Source organism: Urocampus carinirostris, chromosome 7 (genome assembly GCF_059441175.1).
Source record: "Urocampus carinirostris isolate Australia breed hairy pipefish chromosome 7, RoL_Ucar_1.0, whole genome shotgun sequence".
NCBI lineage: Eukaryota > Metazoa > Chordata > Actinopteri > Syngnathiformes > Syngnathidae > Urocampus > Urocampus carinirostris.
In genome coordinates this window covers 12,529,432-12,552,785 of record NC_142355.1, presented here as the reverse complement: position 1 = coordinate 12,552,785, position 23,354 = coordinate 12,529,432, and the positions used below count along the sequence as shown (strand labels likewise).

At 40.1% G+C, this 23,354-nt stretch overlaps 1 protein-coding gene across 1 annotated transcript in view; it reads right to left on the bottom strand.

Annotated features, from left to right (window-relative positions):
* Nucleotides 1-10,240, bottom strand: part of syt9b (synaptotagmin IXb) — a 50,903-nt gene extending 40,663 nt beyond the window's left edge. Inside the window, exon 1 of the mRNA XM_088339764.1 lies at nucleotides 9,776-10,240. Coding sequence (XP_088195890.1) covers nucleotides 9,776-9,923 — 148 coding nt within the window. The 5' untranslated portion in view covers nucleotides 9,924-10,240. The remainder of the gene's footprint in view (nucleotides 1-9,775) is intronic.
* Nucleotides 10,241-23,354: the final 13,114 nt, after the last annotated feature.

The window sequence follows — 23,354 nt, the reverse complement described above, 5'->3', positions numbered from 1 at the left end:
TTTGTTATAAGCATTATTTTATGAAACATACTAGTGTGAAAGATGTCAAGACCATTAAGAGAACGGGGCGAAGCTGAGTTTGTGCTTTTTTTCTATTAGCCCTTTTTTCTTATTTGTTTTCATTTGAACTGTAATCTGGGTCTTTGAACTGACTGTAACCTTGTTTCTGAGATGGAAAGAGATACATAAAATGACCCCCAAAAAATTCTAATCTCTGTGGTCTGCACTTGTGGGAATTACTGTTAGACATGAAGTTCCTGGTGCTCATCCACACTCGTCTACCCTTTAAAAAAAACAAACCTTCATGATTAAGGATTCACAGACTGCAAAGATTGTTATGTAACTCCGGGTGTCATGCTTTTGCCATTTAAAGAAAATAATTATTTACTACCTTGTTTACCAAAAATCCAATACACAACAAAAGCCACTTTTTACTACAACATGAGGGTCTGCCATAAAAGTGTAATAAAGAAATCCAGGCTAACTGAGTAAGCGCAGCTCGATCTGGCCAACACATCTTGGCTTAATCCGGTTCTCAAATAACGAGGCAAAAAATGAAAATGATGCAACATATCAATACATAACATGATTAATGCTACAAAAACCTTTTAATTTTTCACACGATTGACAACAGACGTGCCAGTGGTAAAAGCTAGAAACATACTTTCTTTTTAATGAAAGATGAGAACAAAATATTATGTGCGCCTTGAAAAAAATGATTAAAAATAATTAAAAATTGGTTGACCCTGCACTTCCCTTTTGAAAGAAATGGAAAGTATTAATGGGTTTAAATTGCACGTCATTATTTGATGTGATGCTCTTGTGCTTCTCTTAGCCTTCGGGGGCCTAATACGGCCGCTGATTTAAACAATACATTTCGATTCACTGAATCATCCGTCCATTATCTGCACCGCTTGTCCTCTGTAGGGTCCCGGGGGTGCTGTAGCCTATCTCAGCCGACTTCGGGCAGTGGGCAGGGGATACCCTAAACTGGTTGCCAGCCGGTCATAGGGCACACATTGACAGACCGTTTACTCGCTAATTTACACCGAGGAACAATTTAGACCAGCCAATTAACCTGGCATGTTTTTGGAATGTGGGAGAAAACCGGAGTGCCCGGAGGAAACCCACACAAGCACAGGGAGAACATGCAAACTCCGCACATGAGTATTCGATCCCATGACCTCAGAACAGTGCTGCGTACACGCAAACCACTGCGCCGCCGTGCCGCCCTTCCCTGAATCGACTCCTTCATAAGAATTTCCATGATACAATGCTATGTATAACATGAAATAAACTTGGGACAGATTGGTCGGGATTTCCAGAAAAAAAACAACGATAGTCTTCATTCCAGTGTGTTATTTCTTGTGGAATGCCGCTTTCAGTGGGAGAAGGTTCGCTTTTCATGGCATCTCATTAAACTGCACTGTAGTGCCTCCTCCCAAGAGTCAACCTCCGAGAACAGCTCAATAAGATGTAGCAGTCAAGTCAGCAGCAGGTCAATAAGAGACAATAAGCGAAGTGAAAGGGCAAAGGAGAGGGAGTCTAAAAGGAAACATCTACATAATGATCCTCTGCAGAGTTGGGAAAAGCTTCCCTGTTAACAATACCTGGAAGAATTTTTGAAGACATACGTTGGAACAGTTGAGGACAGAAAGCACTTTTGTGCAAGAAGAGACGGTAAGATAATTGTAACCTGTCTGAGATCATTCAGGAACATTTAATTATAAAGTCCTTAAGAGAGAAGGCAATATTGCAATGTTGCCAAGCAACAGTACCTCCAAATGCAATTAAAAATGTAATGAGGGAATCCCACAAATATTTAATGCATTTTCTAATCATCAAGTGACTCTGAAAGTAATAAACACAAATTTTATGGGATGTGAAGTTCTAAAGCAGCATATTTCCCATGGTAATGATGACTGCATGTTCTTTTGCATCAAGAGAAAATGAAGCCATCAATTTAGATTCAGGAAACCAACATTTGGTACTTTGGAATGGATGGGATGACGGGGTCCCCTTTTGGACAGTTCCGGAACGTGCCAATTCACCATATACCATAACGAAATCTGATACATAAAGTTTTAAATGTAATAAAAATATCCAAGACTATATATTGATGAAATAATGTTAGAACCGTACGTAATTATGACGATTGCAGTGGGCATTGTCAATTACAGAACATTACGCACATTTCTCACTTCTTTGGCTTTTTAACAACTTCAAACACCGTCATCCGATCCCGGTGGTCTCAGATACCTGAGACCATCAGGATTGGATGACGGATACCTGAGACCACGGCCAAAAGAGGCCTGATCTGTTCAAGCATTCCTGTTCCATATAAAAAGAGGAGCTGATTGATATTTGGCAACTTAATTTTATTATTCTTAAACTCTATAGTGCTCTCCTTGAAATAAGTAGTCTAAATATTTCGCTTCAACGGTTCTATGAGTCACAAAAGTTCTCGCACTCTGCATTATAGGCGTGTAATTTAATTTATTTATGTACTATGTAAGAGATTTTTTTTCCCAAATGACCTTAAAGTTAGTTAGAACCCTGTTATTCTCAGGTCGTGACATGTTCAGAATACAGCACAATTCAAAACCATTTGAAAAACAAAAAGATTAGATTAGATTAGGTTATTTTTACACAGGGATTGGGACACGGGTGGAATGAAAAGCAAGACTAGGAAGTAAAACTTATAAACAGTATATACGTGGTAGTAGTGATCGATACTGGTCCGATACCGTTGGCCAGTTCAAGCAACGTTACTGTTTCTCGTTCAGATGATGATTCGTTCCATGAGAAAATATTGTATTGCTCATTAGTTTCAAGGCACTGGTACATCTACATTTGTACTTTGCCAAGTTTGAGATGCGTGGAAGAAAACCAGAAGCAATTTTATGAATCAGTAATGTTTCTCTCTAATTATCAGTTATTATTTTCAGACTACAAGGTTTTGCATAGTGTTGTCCGTTTACCCGAGGCCAGTAACCAGAGCAAAGGCAGTCATTTGTTCTTTCCATTTCCCTTTCATCTTAATAAGGGACTGGAACCGAAACTAGCAACTCACAATGCACCAAGCTGCCTCCTTTTGTTTTTCTGTATGGAACTTATTGAAAATACTGCTAAATACAGCAATCGTGGAGCCTTTCTTGTTAGTGGTAATGTTTTGTTTTATGCATAACTGTCCATGCATGATAATACAGTAATTATTGTTGTTTAGGTATAGGTTTCATTAATATTTTGAATTTCTTGTAATATGTGGCTATATTAAAGCACTTCTAGAGGATTGCTTGTACTGTATGAAATGTAAGCCAGCGTATACTTACTTACTTGAATTTTTTTTGTTTGTTTGTTTTTTTATGTGAATATAATACACTATATCTGGCTTAAATTGCCCAATTCCCTCATTCAATAAATTGGAGAAGAGAAAATGTCTTCTCGATTTGGGTCGATGGTGGATCCTGAAGTCAGACCAGTTAAGAACCATTGTTTTAAGACAAAAGTATACATTTCTAAACAAAGCAAATTGATTTTTTTAGGTATATATTTTTTGGCATCAAGTGGAGCATGCGCCTCACCAGAATTAGAATTCAAAATGTGGCAAGGAAAGCAAGTTTAAAGCAATTTGCTCTTTCATGGTTTAATGTACAGCAAATGTATAAAATAATGCAGGGGTTGTGATATCAAGCCAAAGACAACAAATACCGAGTGGGTGGGAATTTTTCCTCTCTATGCAACATTTGGGCAAAAAAATAAGGACCTTATTGTTAAAGGACTTATCAGCTTTAGTATGTTAGTCAATTTAAAGGGATAGTGTGTATTATTTAACGCTTCCCAGAGGTTAAAAAATCATTAAAAAATACTAAAGTGAATTATATATATTTATATATATATATATATATATATATATATATATATATATATAGAGAGAGAGAGAGAGAGAGAGAGAGAGAGAGAGAGAGAGAGAGAGAGAGAGAGAGAGAGAGAGAGAGAGAGAGAGAGAGAGAGAGAGAGAGAGAGAGAGAGAGAGAGAGAGAGAGAGAGATGGATAGATGGATAGATGGATGGATGGATGGATAGATGGATAGATGGATAGATGGATAGATGGATAGATAGATGGATAAATAGATGGATAGATAGATGGATGGATAAATAGATGGATAGATAGATGGATGGATAAATAGATGGATAGATAGATGGATGGATAAATAGATGGATAGATAGATGGATGGATAAATAGATGGATAAATAGATAGATGGATAAATAGATGGATAAATAGATAGATGGATGGATGGATCGATGGATAAATAGATGGATAAATAGATAGATGGATGGATGGATCGATGGATAAATAGATGGATGGATAGATAGAGAGAGATTGAGAGAGAGAGAGTGAGATAGATAGATAGATAGATATATAGATAGATAGATAGATGGACGGACAGATATCGTAATATCATGTTAATGTGCATTTTTAAAAATCTCCATTCAATTTTACATCACTTGAGCCTCACCTAGAGGGGGGTTCCCATACCGTATTATAAAGCGTACCCTCCAAAAAAATTATCTTTTGTGATACAATTTTAATCATGAAATCAAAATTAAAGTAAGAGCAAGTGTTGCGTTAAATATAAACAAATAAATTCAAATGATTTTATTTCATTTTATAGAACATAAATTAACATTATGACATCGGTTACTCCACAATTATTGTCCTAAGCAGCAACAACAAAAAAAAGATTTGCAATAAGCCTTCGAAAGCTGGCCTATGAGCTGCCATCGAAGTTCTGCGCTTCTCTTTTGTTTCCTTTTAGCAACAAAAAATAAACATGTTAACCACAAGAGGACACTTGAAGACCACTCTATATGTTTCTCAAAGGCAGAAGAGTTATCGTTGCAATATGATATAATTGTAAATCTGTATTTCCAATTTCATCCACCAAATTTTCCGGTATATAGAGTGCGCCGGATTATAAGGCGTACTTCCAGATGTCTGGCTAATGTAAGATTTTTAGGTGCACCTTATAGCCCGTAAAACATAGTATTTTAATGCTCCGTGGCGATGTGGGATTTTTGCAGCCCATGCTGTTACCTTAATCCAATCGTGCCGACTCGCCCAAATCAATGTAATTGGTCGTTGATGGATTTTTTTGTTATTTTTTTGTGTTTTGTCTTCATTGTATTTTGTCGTAGTTGTATTTCTATTTTTTGTTGTCATATTTTATTGTCACTCATATTTTGTTGTTGTATTTTGTCGTCATAGTATTTTGTCGTAGTTGTATTTTGTCTTAATTGTATTTTGTCGTCGTTGTAATTTGATGTCGTTCGTATTTTGTCATAATTGTATTTAATGGTTGTTGTATTTTACTATCAAAGTTGTAGTTTATCATTGTATTTTGTTGTCGTTGGATTTTGTCGTGATTGGTATTTTGTCGCCCCTTCATTTAATTAACATTTTGCTGTGACAAAATACAACGAGGTCAAAATAAAACTACGAAAAAATAAAACTAAGACAAAATACAACAACGAAATAAAGTGATATAATAACACGACAACAAAATACAATTTATACAAACTACAATGTGAATGTGGGCAGGCCGGCGGAGCAGTGGTTAGCGCGTGTGTGGCACAGTTCTAAGGTCTTGGGAACCTCCTGTGTGGGTTCAAATCAAGCTACCGGACTTCCTGTGCGGAGTTTGTATCTTCTCCCCGTGCTTGCGTGGTTTCGTCCCACATTCCAAAGACATGCATTTCAGTTGGATAGGCCGGTCCAAATTGTCTGTCCCTGTGTGCCCTGCGATTGGCTGGCAACCAGTTCAGAGTGTCCCCTGCCCACTGCCCGATGATTACTGGGATGGGCTCCAGCACCCCCGCGACCCTACTGAGGACAAGCGGTGCAGCTAATGAGATGAGACAATTTGAATGTATTTATTTATACATCTATTTCTACCTATGCCGGGACCTGTCCTCCCATGGCATTCAATGCTTCTTTAGCATTATCATAGCTCAAGGTAAAAGTCTGATTCTGCACATTCCCAACACAGTAACTTTCCTTGTACGATAGTTCAAAAGAAAAATCTTGTCCACACTTTTTTATCTTGATAATCTGCTTGACTGCGTCTCTCTTTTCGGTTTAACTGTCAGATGACAGAACTTTATACTGTACTGGTCTGACGGCGGTGACTCTCGGTTTCCATGACGTTTGTGTGGATGTGGATCAGACCGCGTGTGCATTTAGAGCAGTCTAATACAAGCGGAAGTGGGTCACAGCACCTCGGGGGAACCAATCTGGGAGCTTGAAATTCCTTTTCATCATTCATGTTTAATGATGGATTGTATCTATCAGTTTTAAAAGGCAGAGGCCACGCCACACAGGCGATGAACAAAGTCAACTACTAATATATATATATATATATATATATATATATATATATATATATATGGTTTTTAGTAAGATATACTTACAATTTAGCGCATTTATTTTTGCCAGGGCCATATCTGCAAAGTGCTCATCGGAGATAAAGAATAATTTCGGGCGGGGCTCTCCCATCTCGCTTTTCTGGTCAGTCCATTAGAATCACCCTAACACATACTCAACAACTCTAACATTTAATGCGATAGACCAGTGTTTCTCAACTGGTGGGTCGGGACTTTTTATTGATTTGGGTCGGAGCTTGTCAATTTGGTGGGTCCTTAAGTTAAACCAGTTGACAACCAGTGTGTTAAACTACAGTTGATCTCCTTTTAAAAATACCATCTGATTGAAAAACAGTTTTTCCTTTTTTTACTTCAAGACTAGTGTTTCAGTCTAAGGCTATTTTATCTTGATGCATGAGGTTCTCATTTGATTTCAGTTTTGTTTGCCACTTCTGGTTTCAAACAAGCTCATGTAATGTCAACACAAAAGCAAAAGAAATGAAAAAAAAACTCTGAAAGATGACACCAGAAAAGAAAAACTTGGAACAGAAGTACGGTATTGAGTTCAAATCCGAGTGGACCAAGTTATCATCCTTTTTACAAGAGCATCACCAAAACACGTTTTGAGATTAAAAAGCGGTAGATTTTATCGTGGATTCTATTTTAACGCGCAAAACACAATATGCCTCAAGAATATAAAACAAACAAACGATATGTGCTTGTTTAAAACCAGAAATCCAATGTAATCGTCGGAGCGATTTATTCACGCACAAAGACTTTAAGATAAAAGCGGCCGTAGCCTAAAATACTAGTGTTGATTCAAGATGTTTTGTTGTTGTTTACATTTTGGAAACACGGTAGATTGTTTTTTAAAAGCGCTTGCCGTTTTTAAGGGTCGAAAAGCGGTAATCTAACACGTAAAGATGTAGTCTTGACAGATATGGAATAGAGTAGTGTTTTAGGTATTTATGTGATGTAAATAAACTATACAATGTCAATTAAGATTTGTTTGCGTCTTTGAATGTGTCTGTTTTTCATGATCTGGAGACTGATTGATTCTGTTTCGTGCAAATAAGTAGAGTATGCAGGGTTGGGTAGGGTTACTTTAACTTGATTACTTTCAATTACTTTTGGATTACTCCAATAGCAAATATGCTAATACAAGACAAAAGAAACTAAATATGAATAAAATTAGTAAATTTTGTGCAGGCTTGGGGAAAATTGGAACACATGGAATGGCAAAAATGATGTTGGCAAGCTGTTTGGATTTATTTTCATTTTGCTTCTGTCGCATTTTATGTTCGTTTTGCCGGAGATCAAAGAGATCAAAGCCAGGAGAGAAAGCTTACCACGTGTTGTGAGTCATAATTGTATTCATATTTAGTTTCTTTTGTCTTTTGTTAGCATATTTGGTATTGGAGTAATCCAAAAGTAATTGAAAGTAATCAAGTTAAAGTAACCCTACCCAACCCTATGAGTATGTGATAACATCTACTGCTTTTTAATGTCAAAATATTAGCATGTATGCAAATATACATACAATTTACCATGTTTTTTCTTTTGCCAAAGCCATATTTGCAAAGTGGTAATCGGAGATGGAAATATTTTGGGTGGGGCTCTCTTATCTATTTAGTCAATTAGAAGAGGAAACATCTTAACAAATGTCAATTTTACCGTGGCACATCCAAAACCTTTGTCTCGGAACAAATGAACTACAATTGTTTAATGATACGATCAGCAAAGTTGGGAGAACTGCATACATGCTAAGTTGCCAATCTTTGACCTAAAAGCAGTACATTTGATCACGCTTGCCATTTTTATATGCGAAGCAGCAAGAAAATGTTCTTGTTTCAAACCCCAAATAGCAAACTTTTACCGAAATGGAAATCTAATGTGATCGTTGGAGAGGTGTATTCACACACAAAGACAAAGTCTCGCTACAAAATCAAATACTAGTCTCGAGCCGAATAACTTTTTTTCTGTTTAATTTTGGAAAAGCGGTATATTTTTTGGTATTTGGTAGGAGGATTAAGGGGGGGGAGATGTAGTCTCACAGGTAAAGTGGTAGTGTTGGTATGTATCTAGAGGCCAGCAACTTGCGGCTCTAGAGTCACATGTGGCTTAAGTACAGTGCTAGTGAATTCCTGGAGCTTTTTTTAAAGAAAGCTTGGTAAATAATTTTTTATCTGGTTTCTTTAGGACAGGAGTCCCCAACAGAGCCCGCAGGCACCAGGTTGCCACCTAAGCACAGGAGCGCTTCTAAAAATCGCTTACTAGTGCTCGGTCATTGTGATTTTCTAGTGAAATGCTTTTGTTAGTGGTTGACTGAGTCCATTTAATCCTAATTCCAATAGCTACCCTGGTTTATAGTACACGGTTCATAGACCTCATAATCCCCTGGGTTGTAGGGCTACCACTTTGTTTGGTGTGTCTTGGGCAAGTAAAACCTGGTGACACTCATCCTTCTCCAGGTCGTTGTTTTGTTGATAAGGGTTTACTCCAGCATGGTAATAATATGAGACGTTGTTATCTTAGAAACTAATATACAAAAGGGTGCTCTTTGCGCTAATTAATTACAAAAAGTAGTTCTCAGCTTGGGCAGCACGGCGGCGCAGTGGTTAGCGCCTGTGCGGAGTTTGTATGTTCTCCCCGTGCTTGCGTGGGTTTCCTCCGGGCACTCCGGTTTCCTCCCACATTCCAAAGACATGCATTTCAGGTGGATTGGCCGGTCCAAATTGTCCCTAGGTGTGAATGAGCTTTCTGTCCCTGTATGCCCTGCGATTGGCTGGCAACCAGTTCAGGGTGTCCCCTGCCCACTGCCCGATCATTGCTGGGATGGGCTCCAGCACCCCCGTGACCCTACTGAGGATAAGCGGTGCAGCTAATGAGATGAGATGATATGAGTTCTCAGCTTGAAGAAGGTCAGAACCCCTGCTGTAGAAAAATCAAACATTCTTAACCTTGTTCCTTGATTCATGCATTTATTCATTTTCAAGGCTCTAAAAATGTTTAGAATAAATATTAAATGAGAAAGTCAATTTTTTATTTCAATTTCAAAATGCTTATATAAGGCTTTTATACTTTTTGCTGCATCAGAAATTGTATTTTTTTATGGCTTGTTCAACATTTTTGGTTGCTGATCACTAAATTTAGCCAAAGAGGAAATATCCAAAAGATTCAAGCAACAAGTCAACACATACTTTCTCCCCTATTTCGAATCACCTCCATTGTTTAACAAATGTGGAAAGTTTTGCAGCCAAATTATTTGTATTCTCGAACCTAAACACGAACGGTTATATAGTTGCGGGCGTCGTGCGATTTTGCGCAACCATTACGCGCGTGCGTCCTTACCAGAGTCGGTGTAACGCGGTCTAGCCAGGTCCCTGAAGTAGTAGGTAAAATCCAAGCAGTTTTCGTCCTGAACCTCTCCTCTCGCGCACAAATCGGAGAGCAGTTCAAGCGCCTTTCGACAAATCTCGTACTCTCTTTCTCCAGGCATTGCCTTCCAGCATCCTCCTGAGCGCTCGGCCACCTTGCCCACGTCGATGTCCCTTCTACTAGTCGCGCTAGCAGGCACCAAAGTGCTCCTACGCCCCTGGATGGCGACGCATTTGCCAAGTGGAGCCCCACCTGAGTTTGCCGACTTTAGGAATATTTTTTTAATTCTGGTTTTATAAGTTCATTTTTCGCTGTAGCATCCTCGTTGCAGTCTTGCTTTTGTTTCTGTATCTGCTCCGAAGCATCAATGGCTGCAGATGAATGAGAGCTCCGAGTGATGCTCTCAACGCAAGGCGATGCAGAGACTCACAGGAAGTTAATATGACTCCATCAACACACCCCTCTTTTTCCTTCACGGAATTTCGTTCCTGCACTTTGATTTCGCCCCCAGGTTTAAAAAAAATACAAATAATTTCAGAAAACAAACAAACAAGAAGAAAATGAATGTGTCTATGTTTATATACATTTAATATGTCATCCTCAGGGCAACACGGCGGCGCAGTTGTAACAGAGTTGAAATTGGATTGTTTTGAATGGTTTTTTTAATTCTCACAAAATCTGTGTTTTTGTTGTATTACTGTTAATATTCTGGTACTTCATTCAATTGTTAAGTCATGGGCGTCTGCAACTGTCTTTTTCGTTTGGCACTTTATGGGCTTCAGCGCTTGCCGTAGCTTCAGCTAATTTGCATCGCGCTGAAGGTAAGATGTGCCCGATATCAGTTGGATAAAAAATGCATATTTTGCTAGATATAGGAGCTGCTTCTACTAATTATTTTTGTATATAAAGATATACAACTTGTGCTAAATGATGTATATTAAAAAAGCACTAAATTAAAAGTAAAGTAATGCCGCTTGAAACGATGATGCAACATGTTTTGATGCAAACACGCCACGAGGTGCGGCCTGTTGAGTGATGTCCCGTTTGTGTATTTTTATTGTTTTAGATTATTGCAGTCGTGAACAGATGCCCTGACTTTTGTATTGTTTTGTTTACTGAATGCAGGTACGTGGGAAAGTTATGTTCATTGTTATTATTAAAGTTTCACTTTTAATATGCTCGCATGTTGTCTGCTTGCCGTAGCTTCAGCTAATTTGCATCGCGCTGAAGAATATTGCAGTCTTGAACAGATGCCCTGACTTTTGTATTGTTCTGTTTACTGAATGGAGGCAATAAACCGAGTGACTGTGAAACCTTGTGTCGCGCATGATTGAGGGTCGTTACACAGTGGTTAGCGCGTGTGCGGCACAGTTCTGAGGTCATGAGATCGAACCTCCTGTGTGGAGTTTGCATGTTCTTCCCGTGCTTGCGTGGGTTTCCTCCGGGCACCCTGGTTTCCTCCCACATTCCAAAAACATGCATGTCAGGTTAATTGGCCAGTCCAGATTGTCCTTAGGTGTGAATGAGCGAGCAAATTGTCTGTTCCTGTGTGCCTTGCGACTGGCAACCAGTTCAGGGTGTCCCCTTCCCACTGCCCGAAGATAGCTGGGATGGGCTCCAGCACCCCCGTGACCCTACTGAGGATAAGCGGTGCAGATAATGGATGGATGGATGGATGTCAACCTCAGCCAATTGATACCCTTATTAATTATTGTTATTCCCCAAAATCAAGCAATAATAAACCTTATAAAACATGCGTGACAACAGACCTAGAGGATTTTGTTTAGGAACAGTAACATGCTTACATTTGGGTTTCAGCTCGTTCCTTTCTGCAGGATGAGTTTTTTCATGTATTTATGTCAATTTATTGTGTTGCCACAGTAGCAGACAACTTCACCATACCATTCTGTAGTTGAAAAAAGGCCACGCTAGACTGCATTTCCTGTTTGTCATTTTTAGCTTCTGATAGGGGAGGGCTGATAGATATAGCCCTCTCTTCTGACTGACAGGCAGGATGAAGCAGCAGGCGAGGTAGGGAGAGGTCCCTGTCAGCTACACTCTCAGGCAAAAACTCTTTGCACAAGGGCGCTGGGCGATAGAGAAAAGGGCTGGGCTGTCTACATAGAAAAGTGGGGCTTTGACGAAATTTGTGGAGGAGTCAAGTAGCAATCCCAGGATCAAATGCTGGTACTTGCTTAGTGTCCTTTATACTGATATTTAAATTGGACCACTAACCCTTAGTTTGGATATCTGCTCATGAACTGAAATTATTGTTTTCTGTCTCTCATTGTGTATTCCACTCAAAGAAGTAATGGGATGTTATATGATAAAACACAGCTGAATATTGAAGAAAGTATATGAACAAATATTGGCGATGACATATTATGTTATTACACAATCTATGTGATTCTTAATATCCTTGAAGCTAGTTATGTCAAAGATTTGATTTTTCATTGGCTCCCTGCCACCTGCAAGTTGTAGACTGCAAAGCCCAAATAATGAGACATAATGTACGCATCTGACCTTTACTGATAGGACTAATAAAGAACAATCGCAAACGATAAACGTGCCATTAAGGTACTGATAAATCAAATAAAGGGCTTTTCAGCCATGCCCGTCTCAGTCAGTCTATAAATAGATGCAGACAGTTCGCCATGTACCCAACAGCACAAAGGCAAACCTTAATGTTTTGTGAATGGTATTTATCGCCGTTATTTAAGACATTTTTAAGCTTAGATCATGATTCAAAGATGTTTCTTCACTCAAAACTCAAGGACATTTTTTCAGTGTTTTTATACATATTGGCACATGAGTGTAAAACTATGATCATAGTGGGCGAAACTGGAAATGTTGGTATTGATCCGATTCAATTATAAACATGGTACTATCAATCGATAACGATCCGATACCGATATATGTTTTGCATGGAAATGGCATAAACAGTGAAAACAACAGTTTTTGTTTAGGAACACAAACAGGTTTATATTTTTGGTTGTAGCTCGCTGTTTTCTGCAGAGGGTAAGGTTTTTCCAATATTTTTTTGTAAATTTGCGGTGTCGCCACAGTAACAGACCACTTTAACACACAAATACACCTGGCATTGTCCTTCTGTAGTCAAACATGAACACACCGCTTCCTTTTTGCCTCTCATTTATAGATTCTGGTAGCATTTTTTCGGCCGTCTCTTCTGCCTGACAAACAGAATGCGGCAGCAGGCCAGGTAGGGAGAGGTGTTTAAAGTCTGTCTGTCACACACTTTGGCATACACATAGAGAGTAGCCAAGGGCATTGGGTGTGAGAGAATGACTGCCCTATCTATATGAAGAAGCGGCGCTTTGAGGAAATTGACAATGCTATTGATCCAGTACAAGTACTTGCTTAGTACTAATAACATCGATATTTGGATCAATCTGCCAACAACTACATAGTGGTAAGTTCAATTTCAGCAGTTTTTCTGTTGTGTGGTTGTAGTGGTGTTATGGTGGGCTGCAGATGCACCTAATTTGGGTTCAGGCACTGGAGCATTGGCCTGGTCATGAAGAACAAGGGGGAATGTGACTGCCAGTTGGTATACCCAGAGTATTCCACATTTTCAAATACCAATGCTAAATATCAATCACAATCGCTGATTAATACAATCAGGGGGAAACACTGATATTTTTTTACATGCACTGGGTTTGAAAAAGGGCTTTGAGATTAATTTGCCATGAATTAACAATGCTGCATACACTGCTCCGTGGGCGTGTACAGCAGGGTGCAAAATACCTCCTAACCCGCTGGGACCCCTGCAGAGGACTTTGTCTTCTAATTAACGTGATTGTTTCTGTTTTTTTTTTTTTTATAAAATAAAATGACAAAAGCAACAAAGATTGAGAATAGAATTGCTGGGTTGCTGTCACGCGTGCAGCAATCTTTTTTACTCAATCACCGTACTATTGTCACGGCGGTAGGTAGCACTCAGTGACTATTATTTTTTTACAGGAGACTGACAGTCAAATATTACAAAAACAGAGTCCACTTTGCCCCTGGGGAAAACTTTTGTATTGAATTGAATTCTAATTCTTTGTTATGATACTTCCAAACTAGTTTAAAGCGAGATGTGTGTCATGAAGAAAGTTATCATAAGAAGAGATTTCTGTCTTACTCATTTTGGATCAGGGGGCCAGCTGGAGGGCTGGGGGTCTTTTCAAAGGCTCGCGATTTAATTATGATATGGGGATGTAAAAATTGATTATAAAATGATAGTTTAGGGTTTTTTTTCCCTCAGTATGTTTATTCCTTCACCAAAATTTAAGCTTTTGTTTTGTTGGCCTGGAAAAATAATGAAATGAAATGATCTGCATTTATACAGCGTTTTTCAAGTCAATGACTTCCCAAAGCGCTTTACAATGTGCTCCACATTTCCCAATAGCGGCCTTGCAGCCATTTAAGGCGCTAACCTGCTTATTTGGGGTAATAGGGGTTCAGTGTCTTACCCAAGGACACTTCGACATGTAACACAGACGAGCCGGGATTCGAACTGGGATCCCTTGATCCCAAGACGAGCCCTGAATTTACCTGAATATCCTAACTTTGCTATTAAATGTTATATACAGTTGAGGTCAAAAGCTTAGGTACACTTGTAAGGAACATATTGTCACGGCTCTCTTGAGTTTCCAGTTATTTCTCCCATTTTGATTTTTCTCTGATAGAGTGTTTGGAACAGATAGTTCTTTGTCACAATGAAAATTTGAGGTTTGGATCTTTTATGAGTTTATTATGGGTTAACAGAAAAAGTGATCAAATCTGCTGGGTCAAAAATATACAAACAGCAACACGAATGGATCTGAAAAGGTGAATCACGGACAGAAAAGTCACTTGGAGCCATTTATAATAATATATAATATATAATTTAAACGAGAATCACCAAAAAGCAGATCTGCCGAGAATTAAAAGCTGCTGGAACATAGGTTTCAATGTCCACAGTCAAGCGTGAAATGCATCTCCATAGACTGGGAGGCTGAGAAGGAAGCCCTTGCTCCAAAAATGTCACCTTAAGGCTCAATTGAAGTTTGCAGCTGATTACATGGATAAAGATAAGACCTTCTGAAGGAAAGTTCTTTGGTCAGACGAAACAAAAATTGAGCTATTTAGCCACCATTCCCAGCCATATGTTTGGAGGAGAAAAGGTGAGGCCTTTAACGCCAAGTACACCATGCCTACCGTCAAGCACGGTGGTGGTAGTATCATGCTGTGGGGCTGTTTTGCTGCCAATGTAAGTTGTGCTTTACAGAGAGTAAATTGGATAATGAAGGAGGAGGATTACCTTCAAATTCTTCAAAACAACCTCTTGTCTTCAGCCCGTATATTGGGTCTTGGGCGCAGTTAGGTGTTCCAACAGGACAATGACCCCAAACACACATCAAAAGTGGTAATGGAATGGCTAAATATGGCTAGAATTAAGGTTTTGGAATGGCCTTCTGTCATGGTTGCCATGGCATCCACTTGGCCGCGCCCGTTTGTGTCACAGTTGCCATGGTGCCCACTTGGCCATGCCCGTGTGTGTCACGGTTGCCGTGGTGCCCAATTGGCCCTGGCCGTGTGTGCCACGGTTACCATGGTGCCCAATTGGCCCTGGCCGTGTGTGTCACGGTTACCATGGTGCCCAATTGGCCCCGACCGTGTGGCGCAGCTGCGGCCCGTTTAGAGATTGACTTTCTGTGTATATAAAGCCCAGCGCGCTCTTGCTTCAGTCTCAGCACGTCAACAAACTTCTGCCCCACAAGACGTGGGTTCTGTCCGGTTTTCCTCTGATATCTGCAGTCCGGTATTCTTCCCGTTTATTTATGTCTGTAATTATCTACATACTGTTTGGAAAAGATTAACCTCAAGATGCAAATGTCAAGTTGGTTGGTTAGTTTGCTCCCTTAACCACTATGGTCAGAGGCACCATTTCCTGTGGTGTGTCTTGGGCAAGTACAACCTGGTAGCGCCCATCCCTCTCCATGCCAACATATACTTCCACCTGGGACCTTAAGTGATTTAGGCAAATGTCCTAACCACTGCACTACGGAAATATATACACTTAAGAATTTGACAAATAAAATTGACTTTGACATAGTATGTAAAGGTGTGTAGCATAGCACCACACCATGGGTTTTATTTAGATCCTGGGAGACGTTGCCTAGCAGCATTCGGTTTTACTTACGGAAAATCCAGTTTTTTTCAGTTAAGCGTGGTTGTGCTGGGTTACATTATTTGGCATTTAGCGTTTGAATATCCAGCCCGGCTTGGCTACTTGTTTTGCTATCCAGCATTGATTCTGAGCAAATGAAAGAAAACATGGTTCAAAGGTACACAGTCTTCCAAATCTGTGAAAAATAAGCAATTTTAGTCAAACTCAATCACACCGTTTTTTATGAGCAAGGCGGCAGTAGCTCAGGAGATAAAGCGCTCTTCATGTGACCAAGTGGTCGCAGGTTCGATTGCCCAGCTTCTCCGTGTTCTATGGCAAAGTGTCTTTGGGCAAGACACTGAATCCCTAATGCCCCTGATTAGCAGGTAGTTGCCTTGCATGGCGGATGGCACTATTGGTGAGCGTGTATGGGTAAGTGTGAAGCACATTGTAAAGCACTTTGGGAGGTCTTCGATGACTTAAAAAGAGCTGTAGAAATGCAAACCATTTGATGTCATTTAATGTGTACTGGGCTATTTTTAGAAGCTGCGTAAATGTGATGAAAACGGTTTTAAAACTAATGAATTATCCATCCATCCATTATCTGCACCGCTTATCCTCAGTAGGGTCGCGGGCGTGCTGGAGCCCATCCCAGCCATTTTTGGGCAGTGGGCAGGGGACACCCTTAACTGGTTGCCAGCCAGTCACAGGGCACACAGGGACAGACAACTCACTCGCTTATTCACACCTAGGGAAAATTTGGACCGGCCAATTAACCTGACATGCATGTTTTTGGAATGTGTGAGGAAACCCACGCAAGCACGTGGAGAACATGCAAACTTCGCACAGGAAGGTTGGTAGGAAGATTTGAACCCATGACCTGTGAACTGTGCCGCACATGCGCTAACCACTGCTCCACTGTGCTGCCCAATGAATTATAGTTTAAATTATTACAATTGAAATCTTTAAACAGAGGCATGGCGGAGGAGTGGTTAGTGCGTCCGTGGCACAGTTATGAGGTCATGGGATCAAATCCAGCTACCAACCTTCCTGTGCGGAGTTTGCACGTTCTCCTCGTGCTCTCGTGGGTTTGCCCCGGGCACTCCCACATTCTGAAAACATGAATGTCAGGTTAAATAGCCGGTCCAAATTGTCCCTTGGTGTGATGAGTGAGTAAGTTGTCCCCTGCCCATTGCCCAAAGTCGGCTAAGATGGGCTCCAGCACCCCCGTGACCCTACTGAGGATAAGCGATACAGATAATGGATGGATGGAAATCTTTATAGAATATTAGTGATGAAGATTTATTTCCATTCTCGTCCAGCCCAATACTGGGCGCTTGGGTGCCAGTGGATTCTAGGAACCTCACTAAGACTAATGGAGTATTGCAAAGGTTGTACGGCCTACAAACGTCATTTGTTTTTACAACAATTCTTTCACAAGATTTTCATTTTTTTTTCCTGGTATCTTTTGATGCATAATACATTTTGGGGGACTTATTTAGTCGGTTGCAAGATACACAACTGTATTTCATCACATTTTTTTAGTGGAAGTACAATGTTGGCAACAAGATTGACTTGGTATAATTGGAAATTATTTGAATGCAACACAAACTTTTGCTTCTTTTTCCCTGTTTTTTTTTTCTATTTTTTTTTATTCCTTTAAAAAAATCTCATTGTGTTTATCTTTTCCTAGCTGTTACTTTTTTTCTTTTTGTTCTCTATTTACTTTTTTCCTTTGTTTCTTTCTTTTCTTTTTCTCTGGCTTTTTTTCTGAATTTTTCCTTTGTTTTTCTCTTCCTTTTGTTTCTTTTTTCATTTTGGTATTTATTTCTTTTTTGTTCTATTTCCCCCCCTTGCTTTAAGTCATTTTGTGCATAATTTTAGATAATATTTGGTCGTTTAGTGATTAAAGAAGCAAAAACAACCTGAAGAGACGTTTGGGACCCGAAAGAGCCGGTTCTCTTTAGTGAGCCGAGCCGAAGAAGCCGGTTCTCGAAAAACTCTACTGACTTTACTTTTCAACTTCGTTCGACATTGACTTCAAAATACCGCATTTAGAAAACAGCGTCAGGGGAACCGGTGTATTTTTACCTTCATGCACTCTAACTTTGACTTAATTCGCTTCTTAATTAGCATTTTCGAGCCCTCATTTTTGTGCGCTGGCTAGATTTTCTTGTGCGCTGAGAATGTGCGAGCAGTGTGCAATTGCGCACGAGTGCAGCTTAGAGGGAACATTGTTGGAGACCCCTGCTCAAGAATTTATCCCTGAATTATTTTGTACTGCTTTTGTGTTGCTGTGTAGTGTTGGTCAGAGGACAGCAGTTTACGTAAGCGACTTTTGCAGTGCTTTACCAAGTGTCCTTGATGATTGTCATCACAATTCTATGGACCGTCTCAATGTTTCCAGTTTCATCCTGGTTTGTGAGGTTTGGTTTTTGTTTTCTGGTTCCGACATTTTTATTGATTGTCTGTTGACCATTTGTTCGTTACTTTTTTGGATCATTTTGTTATTAAATACCGTCTTTTTTGGAACATTGCCAGGGATCCCTGCGTTTGGGTCTGCCGCAAATCATAACATAGTTTTCCTTTTCAAAATATCTTGAATTCAATACCACAATTTCTTTCTTGATGCACTCGCTTAGAATCATTTTTCTGTATTCCTGGCAAGAAGACACAACATTCAAGCAGGGTAGTATTAATGAAAAGTGCACCTGCAATTCACTTCACAGATGCGGTGTTGTGTTTCAGTTGCGAGTGATTTAAATTCATTATCGGACGAGATGGAGACGGGCTGAGAGCCAGGCCCAGCTGCCTCCGAGATACACAGCTGATCTGTTCACCTCCACACAGGCTGCTCTGTTCTTCATAGCATCTGCAGACTACAGGAAAAACTGAAACAAGTGTCAGGATTATGGTCTGGAAGGTAACCCAGTCATGGAGTAGCATAGGTGTGACTATTAGGTTAAAAGATTTGGCCAGAGGTCGGTGTCTGGAGACGTATGCAATTTTTTTTCATTTGCATTTAACAATAAATATGCATGCATGTTATATTTCTTTTTTTATCTATCTATCTATCTATCTATCTATCTATTGATATTCAATTTTAGATTTAGCTTAGTAGTATTTATTCCTTAGCACTTTTATAGTATTACCTGTCATGGTTGCCATTTCTCCCAATTGGTCCCCGCCATGTGGCGCCAGGTTCTGTGACGGTTGCCACGGCGCCCGAATTAGCCTCGCCCACTGATACCAGCTGAAACGCATTGACAGATTGCTGCCAGACTATGATAGAATAGAATAGAATATACCTTTATTGTCATTGTTACAAAATGGGTTAACATATTGTGACAACGAAATTGGGCATGACAACGAAATTGGGCATGACACTCCAGTTTCACACATTCACAGTGAGGTAAAAAACCCAAGAAGATAAAGGAACAGAGAAAATAAGGTTATAAAACAAGGAGGATAAGGTTATAGTTATAATTCCCGGACAATAAAGCGCACCTGATTATAAGCCGCACCCACCACATTTTAAGAGGAAAACCGATTTTGTACTTACACAAGCCGCACCTGTATATAAGCCACATGCGCCCACATTAAAAAAAATGTAACACAAACACATAATTAACCCAAACCCGACTTTAAGTCCCGCGATTGAAACTGAATGTCTGTCATAAAAGTACACAGTCCAAAAATCACAGCCGGCAAAATAAACGGAAAATGATTCCGGTACTTAAGGTTTGATGCATCGCGTTTGACCGTGCTTACACGCGGTACACACGCTAATGCACGTGATAACACCGCGATACAGGCGCAGAACAAACGTGCTATGACCGTGCTCCACCCGCGATTACCCGCTAAAATTTCGCGTCCTACCCGCGTGTAACCACGTCTTGGCCGCGGCCGTAGCAAGTCCTAGCACTTTCGTACCGCGTCTTTACCTCGTGTGTACCACGTGTGCCGCCCGCGGTTACCTGTGGTCTAAAGTTTTGAGCAGCGCAAAACTTTTTCGCACGGCCAACCGCGTGTGAATTTCTTACCGCGTGTAAAGCACGGCTGTATCTCGTCTGTATCGCGATCTCAAAGCGTCCAACACGGGCAGAAATTTATGGCCGTGATTCAGCCTCGATACGCCCGTGAAAGGCTGTGTGACCGGGCCTTTAGCATAATCTTTAGTACGGAAAATTACGATAACGCGAACGTACGATTAGCCTGGGTTAGCTTTATGTTTACGTTAAACATTCAAGGTAAACATTCAGGGTGTTGGAACAGATTAAAACAATTTACATTATTTTTAATGGGAAAAATGATTTCGGTGATCGAACAAATCGGTTTTCGAACAGGGTTCTGGAACGGATTATGGTCGAGAACCGAGGTTCCACTGTATGCACAAGCCAAGAAGTTGCAGTCTTCCTCTGCGCATATATTCCACCGGTCTAAATCTTACCTTTTGTACTCAAGCGCCGCTGGCGGGCGTTAGAATAATAACATAAATTGGCCGCATCACTGGATAAGCCGCAGGGTTGAACGTTTGGGAAAAAAGTAGCGGCTTATAGTCCGGAATTTACGGTACTTAAACGCGGTCTCGCAGGTTGCCTAGTGTTGCCTGCTAGACTCTGTGATATGCCAAGTCCTGTGAATTTGCCTGTGTTGGATCCTGTTTTATTTTCGGCCCGATCTGTTTGATTTTGACCACTCCTTAGTTCTGATTTCGATCTACTTCCACAACCATCGATCCTCGGATCGAGTGTGCGCGCATTCCTCTTCTCCCCAATAAAACTGTGAGTAACGTTACGCGATTGGGTTCTCATACCTGTTTCCTGTCCTGGTTCATGATATTACCGTTTGAGTATTTATATAGTAGCATTTTTGCAGTAGTATTTTTGTATTTTGCAGTATTACTGCAGTTTGCAGTATTTCTGTAGTACTTTTGTAGTATTACTGTGGTTTTATTTTGTAGTTTTTCCTATAATTTTTTCTAGTCGTATTTTGCTAGTATTACTGTAGTTTTATTTTTTAGTATTTCTGAAGTACTTTTTCCTGTATTTTTCTAGTATTGCTGTAGTTGTATTTCGGTGGTATTTCTGTAATAGAAATGTTGTAGTAGTATTTTTGTATTACAGTTGTACTATCGTAGTATATTTTAGTATTTATTTAGTATTGGAGTATTTCGGTAGTATTTCTTTTCTTCTTTACTGTAGTTGTATTTCGTTAATGTTGCTGTAGTAGTTCTGGTCAAAAATGTCCTTACTTTAAAACTCTACATGACTAAATATAACACTAAATGCTGTACATACTGTCAGATTTTGATGACAGATCAAAAAACTGAACCTGAAAGCTTGAGCGGATAGATAACATTGAAAAAAGATCAAAAGGACAAAAATAGTGGAAAAACAAACAACAACCATTTCAATAAACACAATTTTTCCAAAACTGAATATTTAAGTGAATATAATATTATACCTAGGTCATTTTTATAATAAGCCCAAGATAGGTTTCAAGAGCTTACAACAGTCCCGTGTTTATTGCTTATTTTAATTAAAGTCACACTGTAATTTACCAACAGTCCCTGGGAGTATTGAAAACGATCCTGTGCTATCCACTGAGACAGTAAACTTGATGGAACAGTGATATTGAGGTCATAAATCATAAAGAAGATTGGGTAATTTTTTTTCTTAAATGACATGTAGCCCATGATGCATGGGTTCGATGGCAGTTGAAGGTTTGCAGTCTTTTATTCAGTACAACATCTTGTCTAAAAGCCCTTTAGTGCAGTGGTTTCCAACTGTTGGGTCGCGGATACGATAATGGGCCTCGAGCGCGTTTTTTAGTTCGTCGCGGGCCTTTGGCTTTGCATAATGCTAATAAGAAGAAAAAAATGGTTACACTCCATAGGAGTAGATGGTCATCATGTCCTGTCAATCTCCTCTGCCTGCTCAGTCAGCCAGCTCATTTGAGAGGGACCACATCTCATTTTATTGTGATTTTGTTGGTTTTGTTTCCTTTTTCTGCCCATAATGTGGATCCTAAGAAAGGTAGTGATAAAGGGGAGGACAAGTGGAAAACAGTGATAATATTGATCCAGTCAAAGAAGGAAATGATTGACCAATATGAAAATGGTTGTCACGAGGAAATAACAACTCATTTGCGTAGACTTACTCACACAATTTATTGGGGAAGGACGAGGAGGGTGCGCACACTCAATCCGGGGATCGATGGTCACGGAGTGGATTAGAAATCCAAACAAAAGAAAAGTTGTTCAAAACACAAACGGACCAGACCAAAAACAAAGCAGGGTCAAACGCAGGCAAAATGACAAACTAGGCACTTCTCAGAATAAAACAGGAATCTCACCGAAGTCTCACCAAAGTTTAACAGGTATAACAAGGTTTAACCAACGATCTGGCAAAGCACATTTCAAAAGAGAACGTTTAAGTACCCACAGAAGTAATCAGTCAATGCGAGTCAGCCAGTGTCAATGGGCGGGGCCAGCTGGGCGCCATGGCAACCGTGCAAGACATGACAATGGTGTACGAGTGTCTGCCATTGAAGCACTGCTGGAGAGTAGAGTAAAATGGTTTAAGTCTATATTCTTAGTTTTTACCAGTATTTTAATCTTTGTTCACTTCATATTATTATCAATGTTTAGGTACTCACTTTGGGCAGCACGGCGGCGCAGTGGTTAGCGCGTGTGCGGCACAGTTCTAAGGTCTTGGGAACCTCCTGTGTGGGTTCAAATCCAGCTACCAGCCTACCTGTGCGGAGTTTGTATGTTCTCCCCGTGCTTGCGTGGGTTTCCTCCGGGCACTCCGGTTTCCTCCCACATTCCAAAGTCATGCATTTCAGGTGGATTGGCCGGTCCAAATTGTCCCTAGGTGTGAATGAGCGAGCGAGTTGTCTGTCCCTGTGTGCCCTGCGATTGGCTGGCAACCAGTTCAGGGTGTCCCCTGCCCACTGCCCGATGATTGCTGGGATGGGCTCCAGCACCCCCGCGACCCTACTGAAGATAAGCGGTGCAGCTAATGAGATGAGATGAGAGATGAGGTACTCGCTTTGGGTATTTAATTCATTTTATAGAAGACGATTTCAAATCCGGTTTTGTGAGTTGCTTATATGCGATGTAAGCTTATATGCGAGTATACCTGAAGCCGTTTTAGTTTTGCTGGTCATTCTGGGTTTATAAAAAAGAACCGAACCCAATCATTGCAATCGGGAACGAAATCGTATTATATTGTGTGTTCACGTAGCTTTGCAAAATCGGAATACCGCCAGTATTTGGTTTACAATCGGATTATTGTTTGCATGTGTGTCTAGTATGCTGCAGTATACTGGTTAAAAAACACTGGTTTAGCCTATCCCTATTTAGAAAAAGACAATTTCTCACCCATCCCATAA